This window comes from Nycticebus coucang, chromosome 3 (genome assembly GCF_027406575.1).
Source record: "Nycticebus coucang isolate mNycCou1 chromosome 3, mNycCou1.pri, whole genome shotgun sequence".
Taxonomy (NCBI): Eukaryota; Metazoa; Chordata; class Mammalia; order Primates; family Lorisidae; genus Nycticebus; species Nycticebus coucang.
This window is the reverse complement of record NC_069782.1, coordinates 10,088,193-10,101,885: the sequence shown is the minus strand read 5'-3', so window position 1 is coordinate 10,101,885 and position 13,693 is coordinate 10,088,193. Positions and strand designations below refer to the sequence as shown.

The window sequence follows — 13,693 nt, the reverse complement described above, 5'->3', positions numbered from 1 at the left end:
GTCTTAGAACTTTGGTTTTTCTCTATAAAAAATGCAGCCTGTGCTGCCCCTGCCTTGAACTCAAAAGGTATTGAGCCAGGGAAAGAACCTTCTGAACTTGGGGTGCGGTGGCTCACGCCTGTAATCCCTAGCATCCTGGGAGGCTGAGGCAGGTGGATCACTTGAACTCAGGAGTTCTAGTCTAGCCTGAGCAAGAGCAAGACCTCATCTCTACTAAAAATAGAAAAACGGAGGCAAGAGGATCTCTTGAGCCCAAGAACTTGAGATTGCTGTGAGCTATAATGGCACTCTAATCAGGGAAACAGAGTGAGGATCTGTTTCAAAAAGCAAGCAAGGGAGGTGCCTATGGCTCAGTGAGTAGGGCGCTGGCCCCATATACGGAAGGTGGTGGGTTAGAACCAGACCTCGGCCAAACTGCAACAAAATATAGCCGGGCGCTGTGGCAGCCGCCTGTAGTCCCAGCTGTTCGGGAGGCTGAGGCAAGAGAATTGCCTAAGCCCAGGAGTTGGAGGTCGCTGTGAGCTGTGACACCATAGCACTCTACCGAGGATGATAAAAGTGAGACTCTGTCTCTGAAAAAAAGAGAAAAAAAGGGGAAAAAAGCAAGCAAGCAAACAAACAAAACTTTCTGAACACCTAGGGTGGGACAGCAGGAAGAGGTGAGGCACTCTCAGCCCACCCTCTGCTGGGTTAGGAAATGGATTTGTCTAGTCTGCCCCTCCTGGACAGACCTCAGGGGCTGCCTAAAATGAATTCATTCCTTCCAGCTTGGGGCCCGTTGCTCAGTGAGTAGGGCATCAGCCACATATACTGAGGCTGGCAGGTTGGAGCCCAGGCCAGGTCTGCTAAACAACAATGACAACTGCAACAAAAAAATAGCTGGGCGTTGGGAGGCTGAGGCAAGGAGCTGTGATACCACAGCACTCTACCGTGGGCGACATACTGAGACTCTTGTCTCAAAAAAAAAAAAAAAAAAAAAATTGAGCAGCTCCCCCATTCTTTCAGCAGTAAATCTGACTTTGAACATATAATTTGCTTGTTAATGAGAAGAAAACAGTCCTTGCCCTTTGGGCTGAAAGAAATTTCCCTCTTTGCTTTCCCCTCAGTTGCATTCCTATAGCAGGCATATCCTGGGGTGTCAGGAAATTGAGACTAGGAGAAATGAGAGACTTGGGGGGTCCACCCAGCAGTAGAGACAGACAGTGACGGATGGTTCAGGTGGCAGGCGCGTGCCTATGGTCTACAGCCAAGTGTTTTAAATGAGTAGATTTCCCCTTTTCTTCAGGAGGCGTTTTGAAAAATGTTCCAACTTGGAGGTGGGGTGGGTACAAAAAAGGGAAGGCTGATTGCTATGGGCAGAGTGATAGAACTTTGGGAAGAGGTGATCTGTGCAATCTGGTAGAGCAAGAGACAAATTTGAGCCTCAATTTCCTCGTCTGGAAAATGATGACATAGTAGAGGTTTCGTGGGCTTCTGGGAAGACCAGATGCAAACAGCACCGAATAAGCCGTCAGCAATGCGTCTATCTTTATTATTCCCATTTAGCATATGAGAAAGCTGAGGCCCAGTGAGGGGCCAAGGCTCAGGCCTTGGAGCCTTCAGCCTGGGTTCTTTCCCCTTCCCCACCATGGAGGTCACTCCTAAAGCCACCCATGTGTTCCCCTGGAAAAAATAGAGAGAGAGGATTCCAGCCTTGTTCCAGCCTCTCCGCTCCCCCCTAGTTGGGGCTGCTTCCCAGGAGGACAGATGTTTCACCAAATGGCAAATGCACGTGCTTTCCCTGGCTTGGGAGGAGGTGGATGCTGAGAAGGAAGTGCCAACTGGTTGGGCAGAGGGAACCACAGCCACACCTGAGGGGTTTAAATAGCCACCGCCTTCTCTGGGCACCCGCTGGAGGGGCAGGGCTGAGGGGAGCAGGGAACAGAAGGGTCCATGCAGAACATGCCATGCCGGAGGGACAAGTGCCTGGCTCCTCTCCCAGAGGGACTTGGTCTGTGAAGTTCACCTCCCTGGACTTCAAGATGTGAAACGCTAAAGCTGCTGCACCTCATATGCCCTGAGGCAGGATGGAAAGAACCCAAGTGACATGCCCAACGCATGCCAAGTAGATGCTCAATACTTGATGGCCGTTGCTATCACCGCCTCCCTACTAGAGCAGGAGTCCCCACTGTGGAATCTCTGACAAATAAGCACCCACCCCCTGCTCACCCACCTCTCACGACAGGGCGCTTATCACCTGCCACGGCAGCCCACAGTGTAACGTAATGATTTTGTTGCAGACTGTGTGTTAGAATTGGGGTTGCACGACTGCTTAGTGTCTGTGTGACTTTAAGCCAAAAAAAATTTTTTTTCTGAGACAGAGTTTCTCTATGTTGTCCTCAGTAGAGTGCCCTGGGGTCACAGCTCACAGCAACCTCAAATTCTTGGGCTTAAGTGATTCTCTTGCCTCAGTCACCCAAGTAGCTGAGATTACAGGAGCCCGCCACAAAGCCCAGCTATTTTTCTGTTGCAGTTGTCATTGTTGCTTAGCTGGCCTAGGCTAGGTTCGAACCGGCCAGCCTCCGTGTATGGGACCGGCCCCCTAACCATTGGACTACGGGCGCTGCCTAAGCAAATTATTTTTAACCTCTCTGCCTCAGTTTTCCCGTGTGAATGAGAATGATAATAGCATCTCCCCCTTAGCATTGTGTTGTTTACGTTGGTGCCTCTCAAACCCCCAGTGCCTGTGTATCCCCTGGGGGTCTTGCTTAACTGGCAGGGTCTGAGTGGGGTGAGACCAAGAGATTCTGCATTCCCAATAGATGACAGCTGGCCCTTGATCCACATTTTGAGTCTCAAAGGACTACCTTGCCCTGGGAGCTATAATGAGGCTCTTGGAGGGCTATGGAGGGTCTTGAACACTAGCGTGACAGACTGCTATCATGCAAAAGCCTCTCTGGCTATCTGTGGCAGAAGGCCAGCCATTTAGAGATGAGGGTGCTGAGTGGGAGCGGGGTATGGGGGCCTACAAGGGGGCAGTAAGGGTCCTTAGGCTCAGGCCGCTCAGCAGTGGGAAGACTCCTTCCCACCATAGGTCCTGTACCCTCCTCTCTCCCTGCCTCTCAGCCCTCTGGAGGCTCTGCTGGCCCCCGTGTCCCTGTTTAACATCTTAGCACACCAAGAAGAGGGAGGCACTAATGGGGGCCCTGGGTCTCCTGGACAGACTTGACCTCTTTCTCACAATAACACCATCTTGCAGACAAAACTGAGGCCAAGAGAGGGGAAGGACTGCAGCACCTAGCCTGGAATCAAGGTCAGTCTGACTCCACACCTGAGAGTTGTTTTTACATCATCCACCCCCGGCAAGGTCAGATCAGGGCAAGTGTTGACATCCAAATTAACAGGCGAGAGGGTAGGGACTCCAGTTCCCGCTCTTCTCCTCACCCCACCCAACCCTGGGAGGGAGTTCAGACTCCAAGGTAATGACAATACAGCGGGTCCCAATTGACAGGGTGCTCTGATCCGGTAAGCTCAAGCCTTGCCCTGGCACAAGTGTTATCAGGCCCGCTCACAGATAAGGGAACTGAGGCAGAGGGTTCTGGGACACCGCGGCTCGAGCACCCCGGGGGGCTGGGCGGGGTCGCAGCTGGAAGCCCCCCTGCCCGGCCGGCCGCCCCGCCCCGGGCTAAGGCCTGGATGGCGGGAGGCGGGACCTCCCGGCGGCGCTGCTTCCTGGCTCCCCACCCCGCCGCGGCCCGCCTGGCCACGTCACCGCCCGGCCCGGAGAGCGCTGGAGGAGCGCGGCGGCCGGAGGCGCGGGCAGGGCCGGGGACGTGGTAGCCGCCCCGGCCGCCAGAAAGTTTCCTGGAAGTTTGCTGGGCGTGGGCTCCACGCCGACTGACATGACCATGAACGTGTTCCGAATCCTCGGCGACCTGAGCCACCTCCTGGCCATGATCTTGCTCCTGGGGAAAATCTGGAGGTCCAAGTGCTGCACCGGTGAGGGGCGCCCCGGGCAGGAGGTGGGGGACCGGTCGCTGGTCAGCCCCAACGTCCCCTGCCTTCAAGGCGGGGCCCTCCACTGAGTCTGCTCTGGGTGGGACTTCAGCTTCCACGTCCTTAAACTCTTTTTGTATAGCTCAGCTTCTAAAATTAGTGTAAAGTTGTACAGTATCAAAAGAACTTCGAGATTATGGGGAAGGATGGGTTTGTGCCTCCACTGATATCCCCTCTCCCCGTGTTGGCATTGTTTTTGGCTAGTTGGAAAAGGAGGGGTCTGAGGAGGAGCTACACCCCCTCCATCCCACCAGTCACCCCTGTTGCTCACTCCACCCTCACTGAGGAGGAGGAGGAGAAGGGGATATGCCCTCAGGAAGTGGCCCCCAATTCTCAGGATTTTCTCTTCCCTGTTCCCCCTAGGCTTCCCCAAAGGCTGGGCCCTCTTTGCTTCCCTGCAGGCGTGTGGCACAGGGGCTGTGATGTGGCAGGAAGGGCAGCAGAGGGGCTCAGGTGGGCGTGAAGCAGCCACTGAACAGGAGTCTGGGGAGGTCGCCAGGGGTTCCTGGTTTGCCCAGCAGTCTGGCTGCTCTGCTGGAGGTTTGAAAAAGTTTCAAGGCTGGACAGGTGGTCACCAAACAGCCACAGTGCAATCAGAGGCTGCCTGAGCTTCCTGCAGCCATCTTTGTCCACTGGTGTCCTGGTGTCCCATGCTTGGCACTAGGGTGGGGAGATTGCAGTGATGATGAGCTCAGGCTCCCTGTGGGGGCTGAAGAGGCCGGGAACAGCCCCTGAAGGTATGGGTGGAGAGAGCAGCTTGGGGGCTGGGCCTGGGAGGGTGGGCAGGGAGGGAGTTGACCCAGGAAGGGCGTGCACTCTCAGGGTGCAGCCACACATACGTGGCCGAGTGCAGGGCATGTCCCAGGAAGGATGAGCAGCCTGATTTGGGGGTGGTCCAGGAGGGAGGGCAGTCCGTATGTGGGATGTTAAAAGGCCTTTTTGTCAAGCCAGGGAGTTGGGACTGAGGAGCGGACGGTTGGGAGCAAGGGAAGGTCTGGGAGGGGTGCCTGAGGCAGGTCACTTCAGGAGCTGCTAGAGAAGAGGAGGCAAAGCAAACGGGCTTGGGATGGGGGAGGCTTCAGCCTAGAGGGCTCAGCAGGGGTGAGGGGAGATGCAGAGGAGCTGGTTCTAGACCCGGAGGCCGTTTGGGTTCTCCAGAGGGACAGGAACTCAGACCCTTCAGGTTCCCCTCAGAGGAAGTGGGTCAGAAATACTGGGGGGTGATGGGACAGAAGAATCAGCCTGGACCTGTCCCTGCACTTCTTCTGCAGGGGGCCCCTGGGCAGGGTGAGCATCCATGACCAGGAGGGGGCGCTGTTATCCAACCCGCTCTCTGCCAGGTGCTGTACTTGGCCCCTGGGATACTACCCAGAGCTGGAAGGCCCTGGCGTGTGATCACAGCTGCAGGAATGTCTGAGGTAGTAAAGGGACAGAGGAAGAAGAGAAGCAGCCTGAGGGTTATTTGTAGAGGACAGGACTTTGGGCAGCAGCGTGGGTGGTTCCACAGGCCAGGGAAGCAAGTGGGCAGTGCAAAGATTGGAGAGGGTGGACAGTTGACTTTCAGATGCAGAAACATGGGGGGTGTCGTTGATGAGAGCGTCCAGACTGGGGTGGGGGTAACTGGGAAAGAGGAAGGCGAGGCATCACTGTATCTCCCCTCCATAACGTATCAGAAGCGGCCAAAGGACACTGTGGAGCATGACAACAAAATACAGTGTGAAAAGAGCAGCAGCAGGAAAACTGTAAAAGCAGAGCAAAGTCTGGAGTTCCATCAACAGTGCCATACTGGTGTTAGTTTCTTCATTTTAATAAAGTATCATCATTTAATACGGTAGTAAGGCAAAGATCTGGAAGGACAGACCCAGGGATGGTTTTCTTCTTTGTATCTTTAAATACTGTCTGATTTTGGGCAGCGCCTGTGGCTCAGTGGGTAGGGTGCCAGCCCCATATACCAAGGGTGGTGGGTTCGAACTCGGCCTCCGCCAAACTGCAACAAAAATATAGCTGGGCGTTGTGGCCGGCGCCTGTATTCCCAGCTACTCGGGAGGCTGAGGCAAGAGAATCTCCTAAGCTCAGGAGCTGGAGGTTGCTGTGAGTTGTGTGACGTCACGGCACTCTACTGAGGGGCTATAAAGTGAGAGTCTAGTCTCAAAAAAAAAAAAAATTGCCCGATTTTTGTATTACAAAGAGTAAATACAGGCATAACTTCTACTACTAGAAAAAAGGTTTTGTTTGAGACAGAGTCTCATTATGTTGCCCTCGGTAGAGTGCTGTGGCGTCACACAAATTACAGCAACCTCCAACTCCTGGGCTTAGGTGAGTCTCTTGCCTCAGCCTCTGGAGTAGCTGGGACTACAGGCGCCCGCCACAATGCCTGGCTATTTTTTTTGTTGCAGTTTGGCCAGGGCCAGGTTTGAACCCACAATCCTTGATATACGGGGCCGGCACCCTACCCACTGAGCCACAGGCGTCACTCTTTTTTTTTTTTTTGAGATAGAGTCTCATTATATCACTCTTAGTAGAATGCTGTAGCGTCACAGCTCACAGCAACCTCAAACTCTTGGGCTTAAGTGATTCTCTTGCCTTAGCCTCCCAAGTAGCTGGGACTACAGGTGTCCACCACAATGCCCGGCTATTTTTTTGTTGTAATTGTGATTGTTGTTTGGCAGGCCCAGGCTGGGTTCAAACCCACCAGTTCTGGTGTATGTGGCTGGCACCCTAGCTGCTGGGCTACAGGCGCCGAGCAAGAAAAAAGGATTTTTTTTTTTTTTTTTTTTTTGCAGAGTTAGGCCAGGGTCGGGTTTGAATCCGTCACCTCCGGTATATGGGGCCGGTGCCCTACTCCTTGAGCCACAGGTGCCACCCAAAAAAAGGATTTTTTTTTTGTTGTTGTTGAGACAAGAGTCTCACTGTACCGCCCTCGGGTAGAGTGCCATGGCGTCACACGGCTCACAGCAACCTCTAACTCTTAAAAAAAGGATTTTTAATGCTTACATTTTGGAAGATAAAATAAAATGCTGCCTTGGCCCCAGCCTCCCTCTGCCCGCTTCTGTCTCCCTGGTGAATCAACGCTTTGTAGTCAGTGAATTGTTCCTCCAAAGATGGAGCTTTGGGGAGTGTCGGTGGAACTCTGAGGTGGAGTGAAGAGAAGCCAAAATCCCCCCACGGAGCCAACTCACACCACCCCTGGTATCTTCCCTGGAGCTGGAACCCGGCAGGCACTTGCAGGGGGACTGGGAACCCAGTGTTCGGTGTTGGTGTCTTTATTTGGAGACTGGGAGGCAGATTGAAGCCTAAAGAGCAGCATCTGGACTCCTCAGGTGATCTGGTTGGAAGGATGAACTCCTGCCCTTTGGGGAGCAACAATGCCCTGGATGAGGGGTCTCAGAGGTCTGCCCAGCTCCAGGAGGTGCACTTGAGTGGGTGGGGCTCAGGAGTCTGTGTTCTCATTGTGTGCCCTCCTGCCCCACAGGCATCTCTGGGAAGAGCCAGATCCTTTTCGCTCTTGTCTTCACCACCAGGTACCTGGACCTGTTCACCAACTTCATCTCCATCTACAACACCGTGATGAAGGTGAGGGGTCAGGTGGTGACAGTGGCGGCCTGTCAGACCCCCACAGACTGAGGCCTTCTGCTTGGGCACTTAGGCTGTGGGTTTGAATCCCGGCTCTGCTGCTTTGGTGGCTGTGTGACCTGGACTTGGGTCACACAGGACTTTGTCCTCCAGTTTCCTCCTATGCAAAATGAAGATGATTCTAACACTTACTTCAGAGGGTTTGGCTGGGAAAATAAAATGAGGTAATAAATGTAAATGGCAAAAAAAATACCGTCTGCCATATGTTAATCATTCAGCAAAGGTTAGCTATTAAAATGATTTTTAAAATAAGCAAAAATATCAAACAGGTGTCCTGAGCTTGCAGAGAACTCATTTGACTATCCAAGAATTTTTTTTTAAGCCTATTCTCTGCCAGCACATGAAGAAAATTTACAAGGCTCCTGTGTCTGGGGAGCCTGCATTCTAATAAAACAAACAAGAAAAACTTTGGTTAGGGATACAGCTATACAAATAATTAAAACCGTATTTTTTTCCCTTGGCACTGAAGCCTTTCATCTCTCCCTAAAATCCTACTTTAGTCGATATTTCCTTCAGTAAAAGAGAGTTTTATTATAAAAATAAGGTTACGTGATGGAGCACAACTAGAGAGCTACTTCAGGGTGTGTGGTCAGGGAAGTCTAGAAGAGGTGACAGGTAAGCCAAGATCTGAGCGGCAGCCAGAACTAGCTATGTGAAGATGGAGGAAGGCATTCTAAGCAAAAGACCTCCAGACAGACCAAGCTCAGTGTATTCAAAGGACAGACCCAAGGCCAGGAGGGTGGGAGTTCAGTAGCTGCTGCTGGTACACATGCTGAGTGAGGACTGGGTAAGGGACGGCAAGGTCAGCCAGGTCAACATTTTTAAACAAAGAAGGATGTTAGTAGTCCTTGTGGAAGAACATTTTTAAGTCACTGATGCATAGTCAGGAAGTTGAAGTTTTAAACTGTTTTCAAGAGCCCTGAATACCACTGCTAAATGCCCTGAGAAAGACCAATCTTGTGTATTGGCCTAATGCTCCACAGACAGAGGTGACAAGAAGAGCGACTCTTTATGGTGGCACTGTCATGGTTAGAAGCATGGAGTTACTTAATAAAGGCTCATTAACTTTAGATTCTAGGTGGCTGGAGCCAGGAGAAATTGCAAACACATTTTACCTCTTCGTGCAGCGTTATGGCAGAGCTCTGGCGCTTAGGTGTGGTAGGTTTTGAAGCCTAGCAAATAGGCAGGGAAATGACCTCATAGATCCCCTTGTCTCTTCCCTCCCGCCGCACACAGGTGGTTTTTCTCCTCTGCGCCTATGTCACAGTGTACATGATCTACGGGAAATTTCGGAAAACATTTGACAGTGAGAATGACACATTCCGCTTGGAGTTTCTTCTGGTCCCAGTCATTGGCCTTTCCTTCCTTGAGAACTACAGTTTCACTCCCCTGGAGGTAAGGGAAGGGACTGAGTGCTAGCTCCCAAAGGTTCACATGCTCCTCTGCATCCGTCCTTCCAGACCCTTCGTGACATCTGGGCTCACCTTCTCCTGTGACTATGACTACTGTTTGTGTATTGTTCACTTAGTTCTGTGTTTAGAAGAAACTGGCAACAAGCTATTCATAATGCTCAATTTAAAAAATGTGCATATCTAGTTGTGATGTCCATTTACCAAGCAGGCATCCCAGTCCCACTTCTGGCTGTTGAGACCTTATGTCCAACAGATTAGCAGAGGCCAGGCCAGTAGGTCTGGGCTGTGGCCCATGAACCTGTGGGCAAAAGGCATCTTGGGAGATTCTGATGTTGGTATTTATGGACTATATTTTAAGAAAACTGTGGGTTCAATTACATTATTTCATCCAGTAAAACTGCAACATTTAAAATTTTTCTTCTTTTTTTTTGGTGGTTTTTGGCCAGGGCTGGGTTTGAACCCACCACCTCCGGCATATGGGACCAGCGCCCTACTCCTTGAGCCACAGGCACCGCCCTTTCTTTTTTTTTTTTTTTTTTTACATTTAAAAATTTTCTAATGTTATGCTATGTTGTGAAAAAAGCAGGATGTGCTGTTTTCAAAAATTTTTTAAATTATATTTAGAAATAGCATATATTATTAAAACATTCAATTCTTACATTGAGAATGATTTTCCTTCCACAATTTTTTTTTTAAGAGACAGAGTCTCACTTTGCCACCCTCAGTAGAGTGCCATTGTGTCACAGGTTACAGCAACCTCCAGCTCTTGAGCTTAGGTGATCCTCTTGCCTCAGCCTCTCAAGTAGCTGGGACTACAGGTGCCTGCCAGAACACCCAGCTATTTTTTTGTTGCAGTTTGGCCAGGGCTGGGTTTGAATCTGCCATCCTTGGTATGTGGGGCCAGCACCCTACTCACTGAGCTATAGGCGCCGCCCCACACAAACTATATTTTCTTTGGTAAACTATTGCCTTTTTTTTTTTGAGACAGAGTAGCTGTAGCCCTGGGTAGAGTGCTGTAGTGTCACAGCTCACAGCAACCTGTAGCCCTGGGTAGACTGCTGTGGTGTAACAAGCTGTAGCCCTGGGTAGAGTGCTGTGGTGTCACAGCTCACAGCAATCTCCAACTTTTGGGCTTAAGTGATTCTCTTGCCTCAGCCAACCAAGTAGCTGGGACTACAAGGTGCCCACAACACCCGGCTATTTTTTTTATTGTAGTTGTCATTGTTATTTGGCAGGCCAGGGCTGGATTCAAACCCACCAGCTCCAGTGTATGTGGCTGACCCTCTAGCTGCTGAGCTACAGGTGCCGAGCCAAACTATTGCTTTATTAATTACTTTCTTTTTAAAAGGAGATCTGGGCCACATTCAGCTTTCTCTAGCCACTCTTTTCTTTGGCTCAGATCCTCTGGACTTTCTCCATCTACCTGGAGTCAGTGGCCATCCTGCCCCAGCTCTTCATGATCAGCAAGACGGGAGAGGCCGAGACCATTACGACTCACTATCTGTTCTTCCTGGGTCTGTACCGGGCTCTCTATCTGGCTAACTGGATCAGGCGGTACCAGACTGAGAATTTCTATGACCAAATTGCAGTGGTGTCTGGAGTAGTACAGACCATCTTCTACTGTGACTTCTTCTACTTGTATGTGACCAAAGGTAAGTCCTGGGAGAACAGAGCAATCCTGCTGGCCCAAGGAGCTACTCATCCAGTCAGTAAATATTTGCGGGGCTACAGAGATACCCAGAGCCAAGTCTCTGCCCCTATAGTGCTTATGTTCTAATGCAGTGGTTCTCAACCTTCCTAAGGCCTCGAACCTTTAATACAGTCCAAAGGGGTCACGACCCACAGGTTAAGAACCACTGTTCTAATGGGAGAAGACAACTATTTTTAAGAAACACTTAGTGCCATGACAAAATGCAGGCCAATACGGTGTGTGTGCTATGCACACACTGTATACAGGAAAGACAGCTATGCACATTTGACAGAATTCTTACTTAAAAGATAAAAAAAGACTTGGTTAAGAAAATATAGGGGGTCGGGCATGGTGGGTCATGCCTGTAATCCTAATACTTTGGGAGGCCAAGGTGAGAGTATTGCTTGAGAAGTTTAAGACCAGCATGAGAAAGGGCAAGAGTCAGACCCCAGCTCTATAAAAAAACTCAGCCGGGTGTGGTTGGTGCATTCTTGTAGCCCTACCTACTTGGGAACCTGATGCAGAGTTTGAACCTATAGTGAGCTATGATTGCACTCTAATCTGGGCAATTAAGTGTAGACCATCTCAAAGGGGTGGGGGAGGCAGGGAGAAAAAATACAGATGGAAAAACATTCAAGCCCGTATCTATGTACAACTCCCAAGGCAGGAACCAGCTTGTCATGCAAAATCCATTAACCTGCAGACATCAAGTCAATCAAGACCAGTTCACACTGTCTGCATTGTGTTCTGATTGCCAAGGGCAGCTATTGGATGGTTTAAAAAAACAATTCAGGGTGGCTCTTGTGGCTCAGTGAGTAGGGAGATAACCCCATATACTGAGGGTGGTGGGTTTGAACCCGGCCCCAGCCAAACTGCAACAAAAAAATAGCCGGGCACGTGTAGTCCCAGCTACTCGGGAGGCTGAGGTTGCTGTGAGTTGTGACGCCACAGCTCTCTACTGAGGGCGATAAAGTGAGACTGTTTCTAAAAAAAAATAATAAATAAAATTTAAAAAAAAAACCAATCCACTGGCTCCACGCCTGTGGCTCAAGTGGCTAAGGCACATACATCTGAGCTAGCAGGTTCGAATCCAGCCTGGGCCCGCCAAACGATGGCTGCAACCAAAAAATAGCCAGGCCTTGTGGCAGGCACCTGTAATCCCAGCTACTCAGAAGGCAAGAGGCAGGAGAATCACTTGAGTTGGAGGTTGCTGTGAGCTGTGATGCTACAGCACTTTATATCCTGGGCAACAGCTTGAGGCTCTGTCTCAAAAACAAAAATCAATCCACCGTGTGGAGCAAAAAGCCGCAAAGTACCATGACTAGTTACGGAGCAGTTGCAATTGTCCAGGAAAAAGACCTTCAGTGAAGAGAGATGTGGACAGTTTTGGGGAGTAAAAAGGGACTGCCAATGGGTATGAGACATGAAATAAGCAGGAGAATCAAGCCCAACTGCTAAATTCACACCTTAAGGGGTGCCAGGATCCAAGACCAGGCAGGGTCAATGGTCCAGTCAACCTTAAGACAAAGTTTCCCCCTTGGCTTTAATATGTGAATACTAGGCATTAAGAGACACTAGGGGCTCAGCTCCCTAACACAGTGGTTAACAGTGTCAGCCTCATACATCCAGGCTGGCGCGATTCAACCCAGCTGAAACTACAACCTAAAAAATAGTCGGGTGTTGTGGCAGGTGCCTGTAGTCCCAGGTACTTGAGAGGCTGAGGCAAGAGAATAGCTTAAGCCCAAGAGTTAGAGGTTGCTGTGAGCTGTGATGCCAGGTGAACTAGGCATTAAGAATACTAAGATTATGCACATGGTGGCACTCTGGGAGGCCAAAACAGGTGGATTGAGCTCAGGGGTTGGAGACCAGCCTGAGGAAGGACTTGACTCCATCTCTACTAAAAACAGAACTAGCTGGGCCTTGTGGCAGGCACCTGTAGTCCCAGCTACTTGGGAGGCTGAGGCAAGAGGATTATTCAAACCCAAGAGTGTGAGGTTGCTATGAATGTCATGGCACTCTACCCAGGATGACAGACTGTCTCAATTAAAAAAAGTTCTTTCATCTGTACAGTAAATCTAATTTCATTTTCCATTTTCTTCCAGTCCTTAAAGGAAAGAAGTTAAGTCTTCCGATGCCAATTTGAGGGTTCCTGGAGATCTCTATAGTCAAGGACATGAATAGCAAACCATTTTCAAAGTTCTCCTTGGCAACTTATCCATGAGTTGAATCAAATGTTAAAGTTAGAAAAATGCTTAGTGTGGATTTCAACAAAGCACTGATCGTTTTCTCTGTAAGACCTTGTCAGTAGGATCTCCCTTGAATACCCATTATAGAGGCAATGAAGAGCTGGGCCCACCTTGAACCTGCAACAAGCAGCCTTAAGGTGATTTCCCATGAATGGATCAAATAAACCATTGTTCTCTAAGACCCAAGTCCATGACTCGTGCTAATAGTCACTTCCAACTGGAAGGATGTCCCTGTAAGAACGCCCAACTGAAGATCAGTTAAAGTATCAGCAATATGCTCTTGTGGCAATTTCTACTTACCAGGTAGGTGACCAAATTTAGGTAGTCAAGATAAAAAAGTGATAGCTTGTGTGAAATGTTATTTTACTTCCTTCCACCCTATATGCCACACAAACCAAATATACCTGCTCTGGCTGGAGTCAGTTTTATGGCTCACTAGCCCTTCACCATCTTAGGTGGGTACAATTTGCATATCACCTGATCAGCATTGAGCAAATAAGATACCTACTAGGTATCTTGCCTTCAATTCTTGCATTAAGACCAACCCATCCCACCTTCCTTTCAGTTTTAGGTGATAAAATGATTAGTCAATCCAACATCCCCAACTTTTGTCTTGAAGCAAATAAAAACTATTGTAAGAGGATTATATTAAACTATTCACAGAATTTTTAAGCGAT

The 13,693-nt window shown here is 49.8% G+C and overlaps 1 protein-coding gene across 1 annotated transcript; it reads left to right on the top strand.

Moving 5' to 3' along the window:
- The first annotated feature begins 3,716 nt into the window (after nt 1-3,716).
- On the top strand, nt 3,717-13,603 carry KDELR3 (KDEL endoplasmic reticulum protein retention receptor 3). Its single transcript, XM_053582394.1, has 5 exons — nt 3,717-3,978; nt 7,508-7,608; nt 8,905-9,063; nt 10,480-10,732; nt 12,873-13,603. Exons 1-5 carry the CDS (start codon nt 3,882-3,884, stop codon nt 12,911-12,913), a joined length of 651 nt encoding a protein of 216 aa, XP_053438369.1. The 5' UTR covers nt 3,717-3,881; the 3' UTR covers nt 12,914-13,603.
- The last annotated feature ends 90 nt before the right edge of the window (nt 13,604-13,693 follow it).